The sequence below is a fragment of the Acinonyx jubatus genome, chromosome B4 (assembly GCF_027475565.1).
Source record: "Acinonyx jubatus isolate Ajub_Pintada_27869175 chromosome B4, VMU_Ajub_asm_v1.0, whole genome shotgun sequence".
NCBI lineage: Eukaryota > Metazoa > Chordata > Mammalia > Carnivora > Felidae > Acinonyx > Acinonyx jubatus.
In genome coordinates this window covers 18431509-18458353 of record NC_069387.1, presented here as the reverse complement: position 1 = coordinate 18458353, position 26845 = coordinate 18431509, and the positions used below count along the sequence as shown (strand labels likewise).

General features: G+C 37.9%; 1 protein-coding gene across 2 annotated transcripts in view; it reads right to left on the bottom strand.

Moving 5' to 3' along the window:
- PLXDC2 (plexin domain containing 2) overlaps window positions 1-26845 on the bottom strand; it is a 442292-nt gene that overhangs the window by 193428 nt on the left and 222019 nt on the right. For both annotated transcript variants that reach the window (XM_053225369.1, XM_027073562.2), the window contains exons 3-4: window positions 23323-23469; window positions 5586-5655 (exon numbers count right to left, since the gene is read on the bottom strand). In XM_053225369.1, coding sequence (XP_053081344.1) covers window positions 5586-5655; window positions 23323-23469 — 217 coding nt within the window. The remainder of the gene's footprint in view (window positions 1-5585; window positions 5656-23322; window positions 23470-26845) is intronic.

Genomic DNA, 26845 nt, shown 5'->3' with positions numbered 1-26845 from the left:
GATGGATTTACTTTTGTCCAGCATCCATCCTTTCAGTACTTTCCCTCCAAGCATCACATCTCCAGAAACCCATAACTTCTGCTTTCTCTTAATAATAATAACAATAGTAATAATAATACTAAAAGGCAAATAACTCCACATTGACTTTTTTGCTAGATTCAGAAAGTTAATAGATGCATTCTGTTCTGTCCTCTGAGGTTATATATTTGAAAGACGATGGGGTTGGTATTTATAAATCGATCATCACGATGCAATTAAAATATTACTATTTGAAAGTGAGAACAAAAAAGAAGCTGGAAGATTTGCTAATATACTTCTGGAAAACCTAATCAAAACAATTTGCACTACATTTTCATGTTAAACCTCTTTTATTGGGTACTTAAAAGTGAAAAAAAAAAAACACCCAAATGGTTATAGACCAAATTTAAGAAATTAGTCTAAATTTGAGCATTTTTTTTTTGTGGGAAGGGAGCAGGTGAGGTAGGAGGCAGGGAACGAAGGAAGATATATATTTTACTTTTGCCTTTTGACTTTTTTACTGCCATGCACCGATTTTTCGTATATTAAACACTGATTACATAATGAAAATTTTATATCTTATTAGTTACCATACGGTAAATGAAATAAAATAGATCTAAAATTCAACACCTTCCACTTAAACAGTGCTGCATGTCAGTTAATATCCAAAAAACTGGAAAAAGAAAGATGTGTGAATACAACTGTTTCGTACCCTGAGAAAAAATTCTAAACATTTTTTTTAATTGAACCTCCAATTAGAAATTCATGTAGAAGGAAAGGGAGGCCAAATCCTTCATTCAATCAAGGTAAATAATACATATTCATCATTATCTTTTAAATTTATATCATCTTTGGTTCCTGATCTCATGTGCAACTGTCGGCAATTCCACACACAATTTTAATTATGAACCGGCATCTGTCTACATACTTAAATTCTGGGGCCCGAATTGTCTGGATATTGTCAACCCTTCTCTTTCCTTTTATTTAAAGTACCTCTTACCCACCCCTGCCTTTTCTCTCATCATAGTTTTGGGTTCCCATGATGGGCTCATGAAAAAAATGTCATCATAAGTGGTGGTCACAGGAATTAAAAATCAAATCGCCATACTTAAATCTGCTTTCTGAAACACTTAAAATATCACCTTAGCAGCCTAATAATAAAAAATAACCAATTAGAGTATTAGAGAGAAAATGAAGGCAGTGTGATATGCCAACAACACAGCTTAGTGGCGCCATTAATGGAAATATTTTTATGAGATGCACAGAGCACTAGTTTTTTAATGCCTGAAATATTTATATTCTGAAGTATTTTTGAAATAGAAAGATAAATGAATGCTTTCAGATTCTGTTACCAGTGAACCAGAAAATAAGATGGTGTTTCTAATTCACTTTGTGCGTTATTTGTATGGATGACTGAAGCTTTTGAAAATTAAAATGCTTAATAAACAAAGATTCATTTTTATAATTTATAAATGAGTGGTCAAAGCTTAAGTTTTTGTTTACATTTTTTGCTTGAAACTTAAGTTTATTCATAATGAAATATGTATATTTAAATACAAAGACGGGTCACAATAAATTATATATATGTCTGTATTGTTAAACCATTTTCTGTTTTGAAATGGTGTTGATCTTAGCAATGACACAAGACATCTTTAAGCTCATTTCGGTCGTAAATAAATTTGTGTCTATGTGAACGGCGAGAGAGAAGAGGGGTGGGGGCTGGGTTTTAAGGAGGCATGGGAAACGGGAAAACAGCGTAGTAGGAATGAAGGAGATTGTACTCTAAAGTATCCACTTTAACATTTCACTTTCTTTTTCCCAAATCCCATGTAAAAACAGGTTCAAGAGACATCTGTAGATACAGTTGAGGAGAAGTGACAGTCGATAGAATATTCATTTCTGTTTCACAGACACCTATGCGTCCCTCTTTAAAAAATCCCAGTCCCGGGTCTATTTAGAATGGTCTGCAGTCAACTGGATTTAACCTCACCCGTGGTTTCACTTTTTCTCGCAAACCATTCATGGGTAATAACTTTTCAAGATTTCTAATGTGACGAGCATTTGTCAGGAGGGTCCACCTGCCTATCACACCTAGTCAATCACAGACGGGACCATCAAAAGTCTGTGGTTCAGAAGTCCCCCATTAAGAGGTTCTTAGCTTTACTCGCCACATCCTAATGGATCCTGTGGCCTGGAAACCTTTGCAACCACAGTGATTAAAGAGCTCAGCGATGTGTCTTGCACTGACTCTGTCTCTCCTTCTTCACTGCACACGCCCTGGTTAAGGCGCCACGATCCATGCAGAAATACCCAAAGCCCTGCTGCTAATTGCTTTCTTTGCCTTGGCCGCCCTCGCCTTACCCTGCTCTCCATGGCCAGCACAGGCCAGATCTGTTCTCTACTCAGAAAACCCTCATACCTGCTGGATATCATCAAATCGGTAATATTCGAGGTATTTCACATCACTCTTCTCATCTCCCCTCGCTAGACTTTAACTCCAACCCTCCAATCGGGATAAACAGATGTACGTGACAGTCCTCCAGATATATTGGCTACAGGTTCAGCACTGTCCCTTAGTTCAGCATCCCTTTGTCTGGAATGCCCCTTCCCTCCCCACGTTTTTTTCAACCTGCCTCTCTGCCTACTAAAATTCTACCTTCCCTCAAGGCCAGTGTGACAAACCCGTTCTTGACTGGCCCAACGGGAATGGCCTGGGAGCAACCTTCTGCCCCTCCAGTATTTAGAGTCAGCGTCCTCTGACGCTTAGTTATATACTCCTTCCTCTTCTTAAAAGAAATTTTTTTAATGTTTATTTATTTTTGAGAGAGAGAGAGAGACAGAGAGACAGAGCACGAGCAGGGGAGGAGCAGAGAGAGAGAGACACAGAATCTGAAACAGGCTCCAGGCTCTGAGCTGTCAGCACAGAGCCCGATGCGGGGTTCGAGCTCACAACCTATGAGATCATGACCAGAGTCAAGTCGGTGCTCAACCGACTGAGCCACCCAGGCCCCCCGCTCCTTCCTCTTCTTAGATTCTAAGATCCTGAGCAGGATCCATATTTTACCCTTCTCTGGATACAGTGAAATATCACATCCTGTGCCTTTCACACAGTAGGGATTCAATCAATACTGACTGAATAAATAAACAATAAATGCACAAACAAGCTTTTTATTTAGTCAAAAACTTTTACAGGAGATTCTTGTTTTGTTTTGAAGAAACCCAGGTGAGTGTCTAAATTATCTCAGTTATGCCTCTCTAAGCAGGGTGTAGATTTATATGTGCAAGTTCGATGCCAGCATGTTTTAAGTAGAGAGAAAAAAATGTTTCTTTACATTAGTGCTTTCTTCAAAGAAGATGGAGATCATTTAAGATACCAGATTTTTCACTTATCTTGAGGATCTTTTCAAAGGAAATTGGTACTTTGAAGCAGTAAAGATGATATAGCTATTTGTTTGGGTTTCTTTCCTACCAACTCAGCTAAGGGAAATCTTAGTTCATATTGGCTGAATCACCGACATGACTTTTAAAGATAAAACAATTTGAGAAGCTGAAAATCAAAGGGGTCCGTATTTTTACCACCGTGTGTACAGATTTTGAACAAACGTGGTTAATAATTCACTGTTTAAAATTCAGTGGAACACTTTTTAAAATTCAGATGCTAGAAAATGTGCTTAATGTCCAGCTTATAAAATAGCCATGTTCATATCATACTTCAAAGATGCTAGGAAGCATGACGTAATTCATAGTGTCAGGGGCCATCTTTCATTTTTACCTTTTTCCTTTTATCTCAATCCTTCAACACATTAATTAAATGTCTATTAAGTGCCATGCATCATACTAGCATAGAAATGCATGGCAAGCTCAAAAAGACATGGTCCTTGTGTGAATTTTGCTTATATTTAGTCCTTTCTTTACACAAAATTTAATAGTGTCAGAACTGAAGCCATTGGCATTCCCTAAAACCAGCTCTTCTGCTTGAGTTTGTGATTTCTGCTGACAGCATCATTTATCTCCCTTGATTTGAAAAAGCCACAGACTTGCCAAAGCTCTCAATATGTGCCACACAAACTATTGCAATATTCTTCCAATTATATGTAGCAACCCCAGTCTTTTTACACTTGAAGGCATTATACAAACGTCTGGGTTCATCTTCTTAAAGCTTATTACTTACTAATTAAGGACTAATGACTCACATAGACTCTTGAGGCAATATATAAAATTGTCCCAATCTACCTTTCTCTTCTTAATATGCCACATTTTTTTTTTTGTAAATCTACTTCCAGCTTCTCTCAAACTCAATTATTTGCTATCCTACATACACCTTACCCATTTCTTCTTCTGTGTATTTATTCAAGATGTTCTTCCATGGGACCTACCCTTCCTTCCCTACATAACCACAGAAACTGAGACATCATTTAAGAAATATCATAAACAGCAATTTTTCTATAAAGTCTTACTGGACTTTCACAGATGGCTCAGCTTTGTCATCCCAGGAAACCCATATTTCATCATATGTATTTTCTAAGGAACCCCCACATTTTGCTTCACTCTAATAGTCCCCTAGGCTATATAATCCCAAGGCAGACATAGCTTTATTTCCCATTGTTCAGAGTAGGTGCTCAAAAACTTTTGTTTGTTTGTTGATATTTCTGATTATAAGTCTTATTCTGAATCCTATGTATCTTCTAAATTTTATATTAAAATGTGGCACGAGTGATCCACATGACTTCCTTACCATTCAGAAGATCAATAATGAAACCTGGTGAAGGAAAGGGACTCCTGTCCAAGGTGCATTAGACATGGGTGCTCTGTATGTAGAGTCCATTCCACTTCTGGTTTTCTTTTAACTTATTTCTTGACTTACGCTTCCATGTTTATGTTTTTCCCTCAGAACACAGGGATATTCTCTGGCCTTTTGCTTATCTCTGCTAGTAGCACTCAAGGATTAAATTTTTCTGACTTCTGGGATATACTAAAAAAACGATAATTGCCTTTCTAGAGTATTGCTAATCTCTATACTAATCTCCAAAGGTTGTGCAGAAAAATAAAACTAAAAGAATCCCAACTGAATCTCAGTGTTTACTTTTAAAATTCAAATTAGTTGCCAGTCAACATAGGTGGTATTAAAGAGTGGGGGGGGGGGCAAATAATTAAAGGTAATATAATGAGGATGTGTGTATACATATTTGTATTAATCAATTACATACATTAAAAGAAAGAAAAATACCACAGCACGTTCCTTAAACACCTTTTTCTTTTCTAGGTCTATTCCCATTTATGCAGTCTTACCATATTACCAAAGATGAATTAAAACATAGAAGGAAAAAGAAGGAAAAAAAAGTAGAAAGGAAACAGATGAATCTAAGCTGAAAATTATAACTCCACCTTTTTTTTCTGAAGTTTTTCCAATAGGTATACTCTTTCTTAGATTTGATTTACACCCATGACTTTGTGATAGAAGGCAATGGTTTTCCCAATAAATGTCCCTCTTGAAATGTAAAGTAAATTAAAAATAACTATAGTGAAACTGTAGATTATTTAGGGTGGATGGGTAGAAAAACACTTACCCCCAGTTGCCACAGTGATTTCACGTAGGAAATGGCCATAAAATGGGAAATCGAAGGACAGATTCACTCTCTGCAAGGAACAACAACCAGAAAAGAAAATCAATAATGTACATAATCGTAAATGTAAAATGAAAGCCTTCCAGTTAAAAAAAAAATGATGCTTCTACTTTGAACTACTATTATTGTAGTTGACTGTTCGACCTTGAATCCCTGGTGGTAATAAAGGATTTCTTTTCTCTGGTAATTAAGTGTTCGAAGTATGTGAGAAGAAAAAAGTTGACTGTGATGGTCTATTGGTCTGTTCTTCGCTTACAAAAATAATCTGGAACTTTCAACTGTGATTCAAGCTATTCTCTCCAATTCTCTTAGTCGTCCACTGAGAATCAGTTCAGTCATCATGGTGAGCGATTTATTTTAGGATTCTATTTTTAGTTTGATTAGTTTTCTCCAACACAGTAGAACATGTCATCTATCAAGTTTCACTGAATAAGACAGCAAAAAATTTATTTTATGTAATTATGTATTCAATTTGTCTTCTGTACATTTCATAATGAAAGGCGGTTTCATGTAACAAGATAGCTTGCACTCTGATCTAGACCTGCAGATATTTTTATTTTTGGTGCGATAAACTCTCTGTATTTGGTATATTATATCCACTTTAAAAAGCACAGAGTCAAAGAATAAAAAAATGCTGCTTATTGGAGAACTACTTTGCCTACTTAACTACTTTAGAAGAAAACTGGAGAGACTTAAGAAGAAAGCTCATAAATTTCACCCCTCTTTGTTCGAAAAAAGGGACCATATATACATACATATATATGTAGTTTTACTTATTATTGTATTATTTATAAAATATGTATGTATTTAGGGGCGCCTGGGTGGCGCAGTCGGTTAAGCGTCCGACTTCAGCCAGGTCACGATCTCGCGGTCCGGGAGTTCGAGCCCCGCGTCAGGCTCTGGGCTGATGGCTCAGAGCCTGGAGCCTGTTTCCGATTCTGTGTCTCCCTCTCTCTCTGACCCTCCCCTGTTCATGCTCTGTCTCTCTCTGTCCCAAAAATAAATAAACATTGGAAAAAAAAATAAAATATGTATGTATTTATATTTTTATATCATATATTTATGTATTAAATACACATATAATTTATATAATAAATATATGTATTATACACAGTAAAATAAAAACAAAACACAACAAAGCAAAACAAAAAACCTTAGATTTTTCATATGTTTGAAGTGATACAAACCAGATATATTATTATTAGGCAAGAAGCAAGAAAAAAGTGAGTTATAACAAAAATGACCAACTAAAATAAAAGGAGACAGAAAGAAATTAATTACCTGGTTTAGAGCCCAAAAGCACACACAAATTACCTACAGCAAAAGGTTTTCATGTTGAAATTCAACAGTCTATATTACAGCTCTCCCAATATACAAATTAAAAAAAAATAGAGAGGTATATCTAGATTGAATTTTGCTCATTCCAATTTTGCAAATGATCGCGTTTTTACATCCATCAGAGATTTCTAATGACTTATTTGGCATGAAATTAATGATTCAAAATTTACAGTAACTTTCAATTAGGTTTTCATTCCCTCCTTTGTAATGAAAGCTGCATCTTCCGAGAGGGTTTATCACCATTTTTATTTTATGCTGACTGATGGGAACAACAAAACCCATTTTCACGGCACTAACTGAAATGAGTGGTTACTAATAACCCTAAAATAAAAGCTTCCAATGGCAAAATTGGGTATCTCATAAAAGACATCCAAAATAATTTTATAAAGGCGCTTGCTGTGGTATATTGCTCTTCATCGTTGTAATTTATTTCCATGCTCATGAGCAAACTGGTAAAATTCATCACCCTTCGGAACCCTTACTTCCAGAGTAGGAGTTTGGTTTAAATATGTATTACTCACAAATGCTATCAATTACTCTACCAAAGATGAACCAGAGGAATAGGATATTAGTGTCTCTGCCACCACAAACATTTCAATATTTTTAAAAGAAGAATGAGACACACACATATGTAAGTTTGACTTTTCTTGAGAAATAAAGACATTCTCAAGGAAATTTTGTTAATATATTATTCTGAAGAACAGTATCAATAATTGAAATGCTTCCCTGTGTAAAGGACCAGTTTACCCTAGTTACCACCATGACCGCTTCATGGACACTGAAGGAATAGCAATGCAAATTTAGAAAGATGCCACCTTCTCAATAACGGTGAAATCCACCATTTCTCTGTGGATAATACTTTCCAAATGTAGGTTCCTAATAACTTCCTCCTAGGCTTGGCTCCAATTCCCCTAGAAGTCATTCTCCATATTATCTAGCACATCACTCCCCCACTTGAAATCATTCAATCCAGATCTAACCCTCTCTGAAATCACGTCAAAATGGTGACAATGTGTTCTAAGGCCCAACACTAACTGGCCCCTGCTACCTCACAATTTTCTCTTCACATTTTCTCTCCAGCAAGTCTTCTAGAGCTTTCTTTTAGTTCCCTTGAACCTGCCACCTTTAAGCGTTGGTTCTGGTACTGCTACAAGCTGTCGCTTATGACTGTCATAGTCTTTCAAACTTGGTTGGCCATGGCTTCCATATTCTTTAAGCCTTGGCTTAGTTTGATTGGCACCCCAAATACCAGCTCCGACATAAGGATTTAGGGGCAGATAGTTTGATTGGAAAGTAATCAGGAAGTATTTGCTACAGAAAGTGGGAAAAGCGAGACAAGGAAAAGAGCAATCAGTAGTAGATACACTACTACGTATGTTACTGTTATAGCTAGTTCTCCTCTTGGAGAGCCTCTGAGAAACAAGAAGGAAAACATGCCTTGGAATTTTCTCACTGGATGTCAGGAGGCTGGGACATTTATCCATTAACTCCCATCTCCTACCGACTGGAGAGGTTAATTCCCCTCCTCCCCCAGACTCCCTGTGCTTGTGCCTTCAGACAGAAAGAAGAGACACAGCACTTGAGCTGGTAAGTTGCTGATATATTAGAACTGCCCTCCATGGTTTCAGGTGAACTCAAGGAGGCAGAAGGGATAAGGGACAAAGCATCAACAGGGACTAGCTAGGTCACATCCGCAGAAACTCCTACTTTGACTTCTCAGCTCAAGGTATGCCTTCTTACGATATCCTACCTAGCATTCTCTACATATACAGACTCACATAAAGCAACTGCATAAGATTCAGACAATAACTGCATCAAAGTGAAACTAACTTAGTGTCAGAGTGGTTAAGAACAGCTTAAGAGGAAAACTAGAATTTGAACCCACATGTGGTGGACAGCGATGGCAATGCTCTTAATTACTGAGATGTTAAAGCGATGAGAAAAGTCATACATAAAGGCAAGTTTTTGAAAATTATTATCATGCCTCCTTAAAACACATAACTGAAAAATATTAAAACATAAACAGGAAAAACAAAAGCTCTGGAACTTTATAGAGTGCTTTTTCTTCCCCCAGGGAGTGCTTTGTGGTTTTTGTTTATTTGTTTGTTTGTTTGTTTTCATGGAGTGCCTTGACACTAAATGATTATATATTCAATATCATTACCCCTGGGTAATTAGATCATTATTTTTCCTCAGTATGGTATATAAAACAGGCATGCGGGTCACTGAAGAAAAGTTTTATTTACTCGTTCATCCAGTTGACAACATTTACTTAGCACCTTATATATACCAGTCCCTAAATCAGAGGCTGAGGTCCCACCCAGTCAATAGGTCCCACCCATTCCTTCCTTTGAGGAGTTCACAAAGTGGTGCAGGAGAACATCACCTAAGGATAAACAATAGGGCTAGGCAGGGGCAGAATAAGGCCCAAGACAGGCGACCTAACCCAGAGGAGATGTCACTGAAACTCTTTTAAAATGACAAACGGAAGTTAGCCAGATGAGACCTTAAGGCATGGAAGCAGAAGCGATAGGTCAAAATAGGGGTAGAAAGTAAAACTGGAAGCCTGGGTGGCTCAGTCGGTTGGTGTCTGACTTCGGCTCAGGTCATGATCTCGTGGTTTCCGGGTTCGAGCCTCGTATGGGGCTCTGTGCTCAGAGCCTGGAGCCTGTTTCTGATTTTGTGTCTCCCTCTCTCTCTGCCCCTCCCCTACTCACACTCTCTGTCTCTCTCAAAAATAAACATTAAAAAAAAAAAAGAAAGAAAGCAAAACTGAAAGGACTTTATGATTATTGGAAGGACATTTAAATCGGGAGTGAGGGAGGATAGTCTAGGAAAGAGGACAGGTTTGTAGCGGGGTGACTAGTGGACTATTGTGCCATCAATTGAGATAAAGAGCTATTTTGGTTAGGTGTGAGAAGATTAATGACTTAAGCATTCTTTACGTAATAAAAAAGCAGTAAGAATGACCCCAAGTTGAATATGCAACATGGGACACTTCTGCAACCAGAAAGGCTAACCAGAACCCTGGATTTGTCACAAAGTCACTGTAAACAAAAGCAAGCATAATATTGAAACCCTGGTGTAGTTACCAGACCCTGAGCATTATCCTATCTTGGATCTCAACCCTTAAGAGATATTCCATGTAAAAGGGGTAAGGGTTTGGGAAACTTGTCACATAACTAAATTAACAGTCTGGGCAAAATACAAAATAAAAGCTTAGAAGTAAAAATTTCAAGAGCATGGGCAACACACCTAGAATCAACTGAATTGGTTACCTTCTTACACTCTGTGGAAAGGAGTGAATTATCTGAAAGGAGAAATGGTAATTTCGAGACAGAAAAATGGCATACGACTTCTTCATCTGGGGAAGGATAAATTAACGGAACATTCTTTGAAGAGTCTGTAGAAGTATATGAAGAGAATCCAGACAGTTGGGTGCAGATTTATGGCAGGTACAGCCATGTATGACTGTGACCTTTAAAACCACATCATGCCCTCCTACAACATGCCCCATGAAAATACTCTTGGGAACAGACCATCAGGCTCCATTAGGGCTATCCTCTCAGATTTCCAAGGCACTTCTTGTTGCCTCTTTTACATATTGTTCTTATGCCTATTGCTATCTGTTTTCAGACTAATTATTGCGATCTCTGCTAACTCTTTTTAAATAACAGAGGAATTGTAATCCTAAGTAAACACTGTTCCAGTTTAACTTGCTTGCCTATTTCTCAGTGGTATTACAATGATAAATTAATTTGTCAATGCCGGTAAGACCTTGAAGACAGAAACCTAATACAAATTAAGAATATGGAGTGGGCACACTTATAATTCTAAAAGCTACTTTTTAAAATGTTGTTAATAAAAACTTTTTGTTTGAAGACAGTTTCTTATGTACGGTAGTAAAGCTACATTTTTCTGGTTCCCCCAAGTCTTTATGTCATTTGTATAAGACATAATCCTGGTGAAAAGCTTGTGGCAAGAAAATTAGCAGTAACTAAACTTTAAGTAATTGCTAATTTCATGAGTTCATGATAGGAAATGGTCCAAAGAATTTAGGGACTATTCATTTATGCAAGAATGAATTCATTAATTGATCACTAATTTCTATCCACATATTTCAACATTCTCTTTTTTAAATGTTTATTTATTTATTTTGAGAGAGAGAGAGAGAGAGAGAGAGAGAACGAGCATGTGGGTGGGGCAGAGGCAGAGGGAGTGAGAGTGAATTCCAAGCAGGCTCCATGCTAAAGTGGAGCCCATTGTGGGGCTCAATCTCAAGGCTGTGAGATCACCACCTGAGCTGATATCAAGAGTTGGACACCTACTCAACTGAGCCACCAAGGTGCCCCTCAGCATTCTATTTTTAATCATTTAAACAATATTATGTTTGAGGGGCACATATTTCTACCTTGGGTCTCTCAAATTAGTGGGATATTATCATTATTATTGGAAAAATGAGATCTGCATTATTTTTTCTAAAAGAAAAATAGCTCCTTATTTGATTCCTAATAGTTGGAAGTGATGTAATATGTGTTGTGTTTAACATCAATGAAGGCAAATTTCTTTACTAATAGAATTATACCACAATTCAATAATATGTGTCTGAGCAATGTTATGATGCCCTCATTTCTGTTATATTGAAATAATCATAACTACTATATTTACTGTTGGTAGGAAAATGCAGTTAGCATTTAATATATTAGACGTTACGCTATTTTTGCCTATATTTAGCAAGTATGAATGCTAACATTAGAAGGAGAAAGTAAGATAAGAAACAGGAAACTTGCATAGTCAGGAAGTATCTTCAAGACAGATATTTGATAATTATAAAAGGAAACACAGTAACTTTATAGTGAAGGAGCAAATTCTAGAAGGCATCCCCTGAAGCAGGTGATCATAGTTAACATCACCAGAACCAGGAATAGTGACATCATGTACCTCCTGATACGATGCACAAGTAAGGACAGAATGCCATTTCTGTAATGCCACAAAAAGTAATTTGGTCTGAAAACAGAGACCTGTGTTAAAACACGGAAGAAATAGCAGACAAACACCAAATCAGCGACACTGTATGAAATAACTATCCAATACCCTTTAAAAGTATCAAGTTCATGAATGACAAAGACTGAGGAAATGTCATAGATTGAAGGAGGCTAGGAGACTGGACAAATGCATGTGATGTAGGTCGTAGACTGGATTCTGAAGAAGAAAAATGGATGGTTTGGGACAATTAACCAATATGAACGAAGCCTTACACTGGTTAAGAGTACAGTAGCTGTGTTGACTTCTTGTTATCAACAATTGTACCATAAGCATATAAGGTGTTAACACTGAGGAAAGCTATATGGGAACTCTTTCAACATTTCTTGAAAGTTTTTTTTTATATTTATTTATTTTTGAGAGAGAGAGAGAGAGAGAGAGAGAGGGCATGAGTGGGTGAGGAACAGAGAGAGAGAGAGAGAATCCAAAGCAGGTTCCAGGCTCAGAGCTGGCTCAGCTCCAGCTGTCAGCACAGAGCCCAGTGTGGGGGTCAAACCCATAGACCACAAGATCATGACCTGAGCCGAAGCCAGAAGCTTAACCGACTGAGCCACCCAGGCACCCCCCCCCCATTAAATAAGCCTGAAATTAAAAAGAAACTTTACAAAAACAAACAAACAAAAACAAGTAATAAATTGAAACTACTAGAAGTAACAGAGCCAGAATTTCAATCCACAAATGTTTGACTCCACATCTCTTGAGTTTTGACCACTATATCATACTATCTCCCTTCTTTTATAGCAGGTGCTTCTTTTCCTACCTGTTATCAGACTTTCCATAACTGTGTTTTCTCTCTGGGACCCTTAAGACTGTCAGTCATTCATGTTTTTGTTCTTAGTAGACAATAATTTCCTTTAAAATGTAGTCATAATAAGACATAGTCAAAAGGCTCCCAGATGCACGAGGCCAAAGCCATAAAAAAAAAAAAAAAGAGAAAATCTGAAGAAGGTACAGTCTTGTCAGATGAAAGTGCTGGGCCCGGATGACGGAGCAGTGCTGGGCAGAGCCACGCTGAGCCACAAGCCACTGAAGCCTGATGGAACCATGCAGGTGCCCTCTCACCAGATGGGCACAGCCTGGACTCCACTGTTTTTTTTTTTTTTTTTTTTTTTGCACATTTGGGGTTTAGGTGCATCCATTTCTTACCCTCCAAGGAGGGATCCAGGGGCCAGTTTTCCTAACTTACAGAACCTTTGCTTTCTTTTTTACAGTTCTCAATGGTAATTGGCTGTTAACTGGTTTATTCACCTATTTAACTGAAATCGATCTCCTTACACAATAATATAAGAAGTAATATAAAGGACAGGAGAGTGATATAAACTAAAGGACAGGAGAGTGGTATAAACAGGACCCCATACGTATGCACGTATGTAGCTATAGAAACAGAAACATGTGAATGGACAGGCTTCCACAAAAAGCAAACATGAAAGGAAGAAATGGGCAACGGAGAGGGATATACATGGACGCAACAGCAATACAAACTTCTTTGATATCCCCTAAAGGAAAATCTGGCTTCAAAACCATAATTGAGCTGAGTGTATTTCAGAAATAAAGTAGCTGCCGTGGGCAGTATAACTCACAATGTTTTTTTTTTTCTCCCACGGAGAATTTTTTTTTTTTAATAAAAATGGAATTTTAACCAACTCTCACACCCTTGGAGGAGTGGATGGGACATGGGTCGTTAATCCAGTGACTAAAAACACTGGAAGCCTAATTAAAAGATCACAATGTTCACGAGAAGGGGCTAATCAATACGTAAATATACGGATAAGAGCCGGGCTATTCCTTTTAGGAATAAAGCCCATCAATTGAATTGATTTTCTGAGTTGGAAATTCTAACTGCTTCAGTACTTTTTTGGTCACAGAACCAAGAATTTAAAATTAACCCTGCACATTGAATGATGCGCTGCACAGGACCGTTCACATGCTAGGAAACAAAATGCAATCATTGTGCAGTTACCTGATACTCGTTCAGATGAACTGGGGTTAAGTGAACTATCACCATATCTTTTGACCTCTCACATTTCATGGTTTCCAGCAAACACGTGGCTTACAGTTGCTTGCCTGTATTTGCACATTTTGAGAATTATTCAAATTAGTTTGTGGGGATATTTACCATTCTGGCCGGGTGTGGAGGAACACTGTTGAAGGGCACAGAGAAAAAAAATAACAGGATTTTATAAAGAAGCCTTTGGAGGGTACGTGGGTGGAGGGTGAGAACCAGAAGCCACTTCTGGATTTTTCACACTATTCTACAAGCAAGGCAGTGGATTCTGCCAGGCTTCTCACGCTGAAGTGTACATGATAATCACCAAGGGTTCTCGTTAAAATATAGATTCTGGGGGCCTGGGTGGCTCAGTCAGATGAGCGTCCAACTCTTGATTTTGGCTCAGGTCATGGTCTCAGGGTTGTGAGATGCAGCCCCATGTCGTGTCCATGCTGACTCTGCATAAGATACCCTCTCTCCCTCTCTCTCTCTGCCCCGTCCCGCTCTGCTTTTAAGTGTGTGCGCTCCCGTGCTCACTCTCTCTCTCTCTCTCTCAAATTAAAAAAGAAAATAGAGATTCTGATTCTGTAGGTCTGGGGGTAAAGGGGTGGAAATTCTGCATTTCTAACAAGCTCCCAGGGCTGCTGATACTGCCCCAGGGACCCCACTTTGAACAGCAAGTCTCGATGTCACATCACGGTCTTTGAAACACTAAGACCATTGCTGTAAGGAAAGTTTGTCAAGTGTGAAATGTGTTAAAAGGGTATACAGACTTCATTCTGGATAACATGGTCTCACTTCACCTGGTAACAGTTACATGACCTGGAAATTTCCATTTCAGGAGTTGAAGCCCAGAGGTACCTACTAGCCAGGACCCAAGCAATGATTTGTGGCCACACTACACCTGAGGGCAATGACACTCTTCTGTTAAGTCCTTGACTGGTGATCTTCCAATGGGGCAGGGCAGGAAAAACACTGTCTTCCCTTCTTCCCCGTCAGTGGAAAATAACTAAAAAAGTTAAATGTTTGCATGGTGATTGTTAATATTAATGGAATGGACGCCACGGAGTTAAGCATTGCACAAACGTTAAATCGTGTAATACTAATGACAACCTGAGAAGGTAGGTACAATTATCCTTCCCATTTTATAGATGAGAAAAGAGATGGCAGAGCAAATAACACACTCAGTCACCCAGGTTGTAGTTCGCAAAGCTGGGGGACTCAAATCCAGGTAGCCTGTTTTCTAAGTCTGCATATCTAAACACAGTATCGAGCCGCTTTTTGACTGATACGTTAAGATCTGGAATTCAGTGAAGGCCAAGTTCATCAGGAGAGTAACTGATTCAAAACTTGATGACGGGGTGAAATTGAAATTTAGGCCAAGTTCAATTTTAACGTTTCATCTTTCTTGGTTAATTTCTCTTTTTTAAGATTTTATTTGGAAATAACTTCAAATTGAGGTTACAAAAATAATGCAAAAAACCCTCCATACTGTTTATGCAGACTCACCAATTTTTAATAATTGGTCACATTTGGCAACTTCTGGATTTTTCAAAAGCTGTGTAAAGATGTATGCCCTCCCAACGCAGCTTCTAAGAGCTGCTCCCATAGGAAAACCTACCAATCTCTACAGCCTACTCTGCAGGGTATCAGGATTCTGGTGGCTAACTCTTGCCCCATTTATCAGCAGTGAAGCTTACTTGACATTTTTTTCTCAGGCAGCTGCTTCATAATAAGGAATTCCTGGCGATTCATCACCAATTGAGAGTGGCTACAGGTGGTTCACTTCTAGTCCCACTGGCATTTTAACAGACAACCTCCACTAAAGAAAAAGACACCAGCTTTCTGAGGCTGGAAACCCAGGCACAGCAGGAGTTCTAACAGGATGATAATTTATGGACAAACCACGTGAGATTTTGACTATTTTCCCTAGTAAGCAATAGGCTATATTTTGGTAAGAAGAAATAGACAAAAAGAAAGATAACAAAAATTGGTATAACCAATATTTTTAAAAGATACTAACATACTAGCTTGTCCAAGCAATCCCAATCCCAAAATGTCTTTTATCTTTTATCTTCTGCACTTGAAGATTTTTCACAAGAATTAAGTCTCTTTGCTTTTAGTTGTGTTCTCTCTTAAAGAGCATTCCATTCCATTTACATTTTGCTAAGTTTTCAGTGTTACAAAATATTTCCCTGCAGAAGAATCATGTGAAAGCTTTATCATTTTATAACTTCAGGGTGAGAATATGTTTTGTGGTCACTTTTCTAAAATTTACTGTTATTAAGTCTTCATGGACTCACGGAGAGATCTCAGAAAAGATGATCAAAAATAGGTTGGAGAAGAGAATCTAGAAAACAAGAGTAAATGAAATTATTTATTCCATCTGAGATATGGCTGTGGGATCCCATTTTTATAGCTTTATGATTGTAAAAGGTTAATGTGAATGAAATCTTCTACAATTTCACAGAAGCCTCAAGTGTTTGCCTCACTTGTGACTTTGAAAGCTGGGCAGAGATTCCTTTATCTAGAATATTTTACAGCCATCATTGGTAACAGATGATGAAATTAAGGGTACCCCTATGACTCTAATTTTATAGAAATAATGGTGCCCGTCCACTAAAGACACAATATGGAGAAATAAGATGAAATTGAACTGAAATAGAATAAAATCATGTGTGATTAAAAAAAAATGTTCTTGGGGCGCCTGGGTGGCGCAGTCGGTTAAGCGTCCGACTTCAGCCAGGTCACCATCTCGCGGTCCGTGAGTTCGAGCCCCGTGTCGGGCTCTGGGCTGATGGCTCGGAGCCTGGAGCCTGTTTCTGATTCTGTGTCTCCCTCTCTCTCTGCCCCTCCCCCATTCATGCTCTGTCTCTCTCTGTCCCAAAAATAGATAAAAAACGTTGAAAAGAAAAAAAAATAAAAAATAATGTTCTTGATTTGGAAAACAAAGTCTTGTTATACACATGAAAACTGATCACTGTGGGCTTCATAAAACTATCTTAAAACTTTCCAACATTGCTTCTATGTCTGAGGTGGTTCCTAGATTCAGGAAGGGTCTCAAGGGTATCTTAAATAATCACTACTATACATCTGTTTAGATGACGATATAAGTAAAAGGAGTTTACTAAACTCAGCACATTAGGTGAGGAATGTTTAATCTGTACCATTACAACCATCAGCAGGAGAAGGAATAGATCTTTACATGTATTTATTTACTGACTTTAAGGCAGGCGGACCAGCTCATTTCCCTGGGATACAGAGGAACAGAACTCATTTACTCTAATCTCATGTTAGTTTTGTGGAATGGAACAAAGAGATGTCTTCATTTTCTGTTTTTTAAAAAAATGTTTATTTTGAGAGAGAGAGAGAAAGAGCACGTGCATGCGTGCACACAAGCAGGGGAAAGGCAGAGAGAGAGGGGGAGAGAGAATCCCAAGCAGGATCTGTGCTGTCAGGACAGAGGGAGACACCAGGCTCGATCCCATGAACCATGAGATCATGACCTGAGACAAAATCAAGAGTCTGACACTTAACTGTCTGGGCCACCCAGGCACCTCACCATGCCCTTATTTTCCAAAAGGGCCCTCAAATAATACTTTCTTCAGGACAGAGAGAATTAGTCTCAAAGATAAGTGACTTAAGTAAATAATAATAATAGTAAAATCAACTAATTAAACCTAAAAATTTAGTTAGAAAGACTCATGCAGGCAAAACTCATCCTGGTCTGTTATTAAACTAGAGGAAAATCCTAAGAACAAAGGCAAATAAGGCCAAGCTGATAAACTGTAAATGTCTTGGCTGAAACGGAGCAATTCAAACACTAGAGCAGCAAGTGTATTCAAGCAGCCAAAGTGAAAATAAATAAAAACAACTTAACTGTTAGTGTGAACAGACCTGAGGCAAAAATGTGTAGTCTAGAGAGTAGCCTAATCTAGATAGCAAATTAAGTAGACTTTTGAGTTAATCATTTAGAAAAATCAGCACTTATCAACAGATTTTCTGATGCACAGGAAAAAAAAGAAATTGTGCAGAATGAGAAAATGAGGCACAGAGAGGCCAGAAACCAAGCTGTCACCATGGACATTCACATTTAGCCTGTCAACATCAGCATTATGCCAACAGGAGACCTATGGAGGTGTTAGTTGAAATGATGTTATTTTCTTGGAAAAAACAAACAAACAAACCCCAGAAGACTTAAGTTTTTAAATGAAGGTTTCTGTGTATATTCACATAGTCTGAGGATCTCCACCAAGAACAGCCCAATTTTTAAAATTAAAAAAAAAAAAAAGACCACATCAAAAAACATACAAATCTCACAAAAAACCTTACCTGCATTATGATAGATAGGGAACAGAATTTCATTTCATGTTGCTGGGGTTTCTTATATAAAGTATCAATCTTCCTACCAACATATATTTTTTTTTAAGTTAAGAGTGTGTTTATGTCTGGCCAAAAGCACACTGGTGTCTTCTTGGCCAAAAAAAAAAAAAAAAGAGGGGAGGGGTTACAATATAGATATAAATATATAGATACATATCTGTCTATCAGAGACTCTTAGAGATCACTTGGGAATTAACTTATTTGGGGGTTATTTCTTGTTATAAAGAATAAAGACTCTCAAATAGCACTGCCTTACAATCTCATTTTTATTTGATATTTTCAGTGTCCTTTCATATCCATTTCATTTTTAGTCTCAGAATAGCACTAGAGGATAGTCAAGGCAGGCATTTTTTCCCCCTTTCTTCCAGGTTATAAAATTGAGGCACAGAGAGGCCAGAAACCAAGAAAATGAGTTTTGGAGCCAAGGTTTCATGATTTCTAACCCTGGATTCCTTCCACCAGGACAGTGGTACTTCTCTAGAAGCTGTGAATCAGAATTTCATAAACTGTGGTTTCAGAAAGCAAAATAGTTTTAATTTGACTGACTATTGAATCAAACTTTGTGTGCAAGCAATATATTAAGTAATATGGATATAGAAATATAGAAGAAAATATCAAAACTGTGGAGTTTGAAGGTCCACACAGAGGAGAAGAAATAAATCCATACTTGTTTCTAGGTTTATAGTCAGAAGCTTCTAGATCTGCAGTCTGACAACTGTGTGACTTTGAAGAAAGGACAAAACATCCAAATAAGTACCAGTATTTGAATATAAAGTGTCTGGCTCATTGCATGCCATATGGTAGGGACTTATACAAATTTTTCACTTTCCTTTGTCTAAGAAAACATGCTCTTTCCTTTAATCTGTCAAAGTTAAAACTACGTTTTAACATCTGCTTTTTTTGCAATAATAATTTAAGAAATGTTATTTAAACCTAAAAGGATAACGGGGAGACTATAATCAAATTGTAGCATACATACATAATATAAATACTAATGTGTGTGGCTTCCACATGACCCATATATGAGAAGGGAAAAGAAATCAGTGTGTTTCGACATGTGAGGTAAATGATTTCTAAGTTTTCCTCTGCCCTGAAATTATAAGATATTTTTGTGGATAGGAGAAAAGGGAAAACTCCTACTCCAATTCTACTTTCTTCCTCTTACTAGAATATTAATGTAAGAGTCCAACATGCTGTTTAGACTGCATTTATAAATGATGGTAGTGGAGGGAAAATATTTCTTTAAAAAATCATGCTTCCAAGTCAGACACTGCTTTTTATCTTTCTCTGCACAGTTCTGAGGCAGCTGGAAGGAGGAGGGAAGGTGCATCTTTAGGAAAACCGAATCTTCTAGCTTTCTCACTCAACTCCTGCTTATCTAGAGCTGGGTTAGTTAGCCAAATGCCCTTAGTATGCCCCTAGCCACATATATCTTTTCTCTTTTTTGTCTGATTTGCTGAAAGAATGCATGCTCTTGGGCATGAAAACTACATTATTTGGTGGTAAGATTTGAGAATCTCCCTCTTCCCTTAGGGCTTAAATTTAAGTCCTGTTTCCAACTAAATTACCAGAGAGCTTTGCATCAAGGATCATGAAGATTATGACATCAACGAGCCTGATTAATAAAGTGAATGTGTTCTTTCCCATTTGCCATTTCCCCTTCTGCTAAAGCCTCTCAGTAACATCAAGGGAGAGAGTAGCTGTACTTTGGTGCCTGGATGGTGTGGGAGTAGGAGGGAGAATGTTTATGGACAGTATTGAGCTCCCTGGTGATACTACTACCTTAGCATTACAATTCTGTCATCATCCCCCCAAACCTGATTCTACCCCCAGGAAGGCATAACAGAAATGGAGCAAATCAGGCAAGATTGGAAAGGTGGGGAGGCCAACTGAGGAAATTTTTAAACACGAGTCACTCTTTAAAATTTGGAAATCTCAGACTAATACTTAACCATCACACTTAAGAAAGAAAGAACGTATGTAGAAAAATATTTTTAAAAGTAACCTATTAACTAAATTTATAAGTTCCTAGACATAAGACTTACTTAAATGAAGGACTCTATGTGGCAAATTTTTCCAGGAAAGAAAAAGGAGACTAAGAAATATTATCAATTCTATTGTTGTAAAGGGAAGTGTGGACCTAGGGGTGTGTGTGTGTGTGTGCGCGTGTGTTCTGTTGATAACGACAGGAAAATGGGTACAGGACTGATTTCTAACTCTAAGAAATGTTTGGTGATGGCTAAAATTCTTGTTGTTTTCTTTTTAATTTTTTAATGTTTATTTTTGCGAGAGAGAGAGGGAGAGGGAGAGAGGGAGGGAGGCACAGAATCTGAAGTAGGCTCCAGGCTCTGAGCTGTCAACACAGAGCCTGACATGGGGCTGGAACTCACAAGCCGTGAGATCATGACCTGAGCTGAAGTCAGATGCTTAACCAATGAAGCCACCCAGGCGCCCCTAAAATTCCTGTTAAAAACCAAAACAAACAAACAGGCTGTGACAATGACAGGCTGAAATAATAAATGTTTCTACCAGTGATACATATTTAAAAATCTGAGCATGGAATACCAGATAAGTTTCCAAGCTGAAGTTCACGATTTTGTGCTTGGTGTCGAAAGCGAAGTGTCACCCCCACACTAACAGGAAGAAAAATGGACCATTACAGCATCATGATTTATCTTGAGACTAATCAGAGAATTGAGGTCACACGGTAACCAAGAGAACCCTACTCCAACGAGAAAAAATATTCTCCAAGGCAAGACAAGACACATGAGCGGCCGCACTTTCGGGAGAGCAGAGCAAAGGAAAGTGAGTAAGCAGAACTCCGCTAACACTTTAACCGATGACCTTCTTTGTCTGCCTCGAGATTTCATCCGTTGTGGCTGACAGCAGAACTGGGCCAATTTATGGAAACTTCAATTGGATGCACCCAACATTTGAACTTTTACAAAGCGTATTAGGTACTGCAGTATTGTGAGCAGATTGTCAAATGCAAGAAATTTCTGATAGACATTGTCCTAATCTAAAACTTTCTCATTTTCTCTTTGAAAATCTTGTTCTAAACCCAACAGGGAATCATTTCTGAATCTGTCATTTTGTCTGGGGTTGCCTGAATATGGAAAAGAAAAGGGATGATGGAATTCATCATCAGCGGAGATGGGGGCTTTGCCTGCCTCTCAGCCTCAGACCACATGTGCTCTACACTGACAATTCAGTGAATAATCTCATGGTGAGTTATAATTAATTCCATTTTAGCTGTTAGCAGTTGTTCTCTTAAAATAGGAAAGTCTACACATATACAATGAAGGATTTTGGCCCCAAATTTTGATATAACCATCAAATCAGTGCCATTTTATATCTCTAAAGTCATTGACTCCATTAGTTCTCTCTCTTTCTTTTTGAAATTGTCTTCTTTAATGTTTATCTATTTTTGAGAGGAGAGACAGAGAGAGAGAGAGAGAGAGAGAGAGAGCGAGCATGAGCAGCGGAGGAGCAGAAGGAGAGAGGGACACAAAATCTGAAGCAAGCTCCAGACTCCGAGCTGTCAGCACAGAGCCCGATGTGGGGCTCGAACTCATGAACGGTGAGATCATGACCTGAGCTGAAGTCGGACGCTTAAATGACTGAGCCACCCAAGTGCCCCGTCTGTTAGTTCTATCGTTAAGTCAGTAATGGTCATAACATTTGAAAGGTCAAAGTTGTGTTTTCCCTTTGTCATAGCAAACTGAAAAATACATGAGTTCACTGATGGTAAGATCACTGGTATTATCTGTGATAGCAAAACTAAATAACTTTTCACTAAATGTTAAATCAGGTATTTATGAGAAAAATGACTATCAAAAACTGCTGGAACCAAGTGGGATATACTTTACAGACGCATTGTGAGTGTGGGCTTGGCTGCCTAGGCTAACAGCTGAGTTTCATCACTTAGTGGTAGCTGGAGGCCTCTAGGCAGCTTATTTGATTTTTCCCTTACTCGGTTCTCTCATCCACAATACCTGGATGGCAAGCATATTTAAATCCTAGGGTTACTATGAAGATTGAAAAGCTAATCCATGTAAGCATTCAGCCTGACAGGTAGAATGGGATACCACTGACCAAGGATGGTAAGTGAGGCCTGAATTGATATCCTGTCATCCCCACTATACAGAAACTACACCTCGTTACAAGTTACATTACTTGTTGAAGGAGCCAACGCTGGTAAAGGATAAACTCAGGCTGAAACATGTTCGGAGACTTCCAGATTTAATTTTTTTGCCCTTTATATCAAACTTTTTCACTGAGATACCTAATTTGGTTATCTGAATCATAAATGTTTCTGGTGAAATCTTTTTCAGACCAAGAAACTAATAAACCCATGCAAAATGGCAGATGCCAAATTCATGTAACTTTTTAAAAAATGTTCTCGGGAGGCCTGGGTGACTGAGTGGGTTTAGTGGCCGACTTCGGCTCAGGTCATAATCTCATGGTTCGTGGGTTCCAGCCCCGTGTCAGGCTCTGTGCTAACAGCTTGGAGCCTGGAGTCTGGTCCGGATTCTGTGTCTCCCTCTTTCTCTACCCCTCCCACACTCATGCTCTGTCTCTGTCTCACTCTCAAAAATAAACATTAAAAATTTTTTAAATGCTCTCTAAATTCATAGATTAAAAGAAAACAAAATCATCCAAGAGCAATCTCAACTTTGAATATTCAATTCATTATCTTACTAGAGAAATTAATGGTTAATTTAATTAATTAATAGTTAAATTGAGAGTGGCTTCTCAAAATAATTCTTTTTCACTTTCTATAATACCTTATATTCAATTATGAATCTAAATTGCAATTGCAGAACTAAATAGTAAAAAATGATCGTAACAAACAACATTTATATGCCAATTAAAGCAAAAATTTTTTCATAGCAGAGAAAAGGAAACTCAAAATGTCAAAGCACTTACCGCAGCTTGCCGGTGAGTATTGGACAAAATTCCATGGATCTTCACTTTGTCTTTTTCCATCTGGTCTATGTTCACCCACAAATTCCGGCTGGCTGAATCGGAGGGACCATATATCCGAGATATATAGTAATTGTGATCTGTGTCCTCCTGTAATAAAAGAATAATGCACATCAAGAACAGAGATAGCATGGAAGAAACTTGAAGGCATTACGCCAAGTGAAAGAAACTAGACAGAGAAAGACAAATACTGTCTGTTCTCACGTATATGCAGAATCTTAAAGAGGTGAACTCGGGGTGCCTGAGTGGCTTAGTCAGTTAAGTGACTGACTCTTGATTTCAGCTTAGGTCATGATCTCACAGTTGTGAGATCCAGACCTGCATGGGGCTCTAAACTGGGCATGGGGCCTGCTTAAGATTCTCTCCCTCCCTCTTCTTCTGCCCCCTCGCCCTTCCCACCAACCTTCCCCTGGACTCACACAGGTTTTTGTGCTCTCTAAACAAATAGACAGATATAAAATAAAAATACAATACAATACAATACAGTACAGTAGCTGAACTCATAGAAAAACAGAGGACATGTGCTGTGGGGTGGGGGGTGTTGGCTAAAGAGTACAAATTTCCAGTTATAAGACAAATATGTTCTGGGGATATAATCCACGGCATGGTGACTATAGTTAACAATACTGTATTATATACTTGCAGGTAGCTAAGAGAATAGATCTCTCACCACGAAAAATAAATGGTAATTATGTGATGTGATGGAGGTGTTAGCTAATGCTATGGTGTAATCATTTTGCAGTATATAGTACACCAAATCAACAGGATGTACACTTTAAACGTACACAATGTTCTATGTAAATTCTATCTCAATCAGGCTGGGGAAAAAAAAGCATTTAAGTCACTATATACCCAATGTATATAATTGCCAGAGTTATACACAGAGTTCCATTAAAAAGAAAAAAAAAAGCCCTCAAAAGGAGAAAAAACCCACAAAACCCTAGAGATACTGTCCCTAAAATTCTTTAAAAATCAAACAAAAATGATATTATGCAACTAGAAATATTACTATTCTTCAAAATAGCCAGAGAAGTTAAATAACCTCTAAGGGAAGTGAATTAGATTTAAAAATAAATAAAATAAACCTCTTTAAGGAAATTGCTAAATAAATAAAACACAGAGGAAAATACACACTCTGTTTACAATAGTCTTTTTACCACAGTAATTCTAGGGATCTAATTGCTGCCCAAACAAAATGTCACTTTTGGAGCTATTTACTGAAAACCTGAACTATAATTACTACTGAGTGACAACAAACCCAAACTTCTCTTCTTTAAAACTAGGTCTTTATATGAAGACCTGCTTTCAGTTAATGATCCCAGAAATGGAAATAATACATTTTTCCCCTATAATTTGGGTTATTAAATTCTACTTTTATTTGAATTCTCACTATTGATTATCACAATGGTGCCTGTCACAAAACCTTTAATTTTTGTGCTCTCACTGAATGAAGAGATTTACATGTTTTAAAAGGCAATTTTACTGAGGAAAACCCAGAAAAATCATGATTCTCGACTAACTTGGACTGCAGTTAATTTTTTCTAAACATAAAATATAATTGTGCTTATCAATTTGAGGAGTCTGCTAGGTAAAATAAATTTAAAAACATTCATGTCTGATGAATGTTTGTACGAATGTAAGGATAATGTTTGTAAGAATGTATGTAGGAATGTAAGAATAATGTTTGCCAAATACAGTGTATGTGATTTGAATCCTAAAGTTTAGAATGTGAATTTTGTCTAATGCATTTGTTACTGAAGTGCTAATTGAATAAAATACGATTATTCTTGAAGTCTAGTGAAAACAATTCCATGTACCTTTCAAGTCATCAGGCTAGAAATATATAAAACTGACTACATAAAGGAAAGGAATTTTCTATGCAGCATTCTAAATAGATTTTGTCCCATGACCAAAAGAAAAAATATGACCTTAGATATAAATCTTGATAACAGTGATTAAATGTTAACAGTAAGATAAAAGAAAAAGTACTAGGTAAACGTCCAACCTCCAACTGAACTCTGGGTATCAGATACAAATCATGGGTAGAACCCTGATGAAAGATAAAAAAAAGTTCTTTAGAGAAAGGAGGAAAAAAAGGAGATACAAAGATAGAAGCATGAATAAGATTTCATGCAGCCCAAGAGAGATTTCATATCCTAGTGGTTTTTAGCACTCCTTTCCAGAACATTATGACACCGACTGCCTGGATTCTAGGAGGTAACGAGCATTTGGTTGTGTCTTCGTCACATGTAGAACTCCTTCCTCCTGTCTGGTGCTTCACTACCAGAAGCTTTGTAGCAGGTACCCTCCATGACATTGGGCACAAGCCATTCTGCCCATGTCATTGTTACTGGCCACAGTAGCTGGGGGACACCAGAAGCACACAACCTAAAAGAAACCAATTCATGAGACATGTAGGAATTTAGGTAAAGAGGAGATAACTGCCCTTATTGTGATTGCTGAGATATGTAGGTATGAGACCTGCGACTACTGTGCCACCATTTGCTACCATGAAGAAACCCTGCCTGAAGGCAAAGCAAACGTGGATAGAAACAGAGCCATTATCTCTGAAAAAAATAAAAAAAAAAGAAAAAAGAAAAGAAAGGGAAGGGAAGGGAAGGGAAGGGAAGGGAAGGGAAGGGAAGGGAAGGGAAGAGAAGAGAAGAGAAGAGAAGAGAAGAGAAGAGAAGAGAAGAGAAGAGAAGAGAAGAGAAGAGAAAAGAGAAGAGGAGAAGGAAAGGAAACAAAAGAAGCCAGATCAAGTGCATCTAGCGCATTCTGGGCTTATACACTTAGCTGAACCATTAAATTTTTTAATTGTCAAATCCCCTTAAATAGACACTTTTTCTAAAGAAAAAGTGTCTATTTAAGGCTAACATCCAGATGGCTAACAGACACATGAAAAGATGCTCGACATCACTTATCATTAGGGAAATGCAAATCAAAACCACGATTTGATACATTACACCTGTCAGAATGGCTAAAACGAACAACTCAGGAGACAACAGATATTGGTGAGGATGTGGAGAAAGGGGAACCCTTTTGCACTGTTGTTGGGAATGCAAACTGGTGTAGCCACTCTGGGTAACAATATGGAGGTTCCTCAAAATATTAAAAATAAAACCACCCTAAGACCCAGCAATTGCACTACTAGGAATTTATCCAAAGGACACAGAAATGCTGAATCAAAGGGACACATGCACCCCAATGTTTATAGCAGTGCTATCAACAACAGCCAAATTATGGATAGCCAAATGTCTATCAACTGATGAATGGATAAAGAAGATGTGGTATATATACATAATAGAATACCACTCAGTGATGAAAAAGAGTGAAATCTTGCCATTTGCAACAACATGGATGGAACTGCAGGGTATTATGCTGAGTGAAATGAGTCAGAGAAAGACAGGTATCATATGATTTCACTCATATGTGGAATATGAGAAACACAACAGATGAACATAGG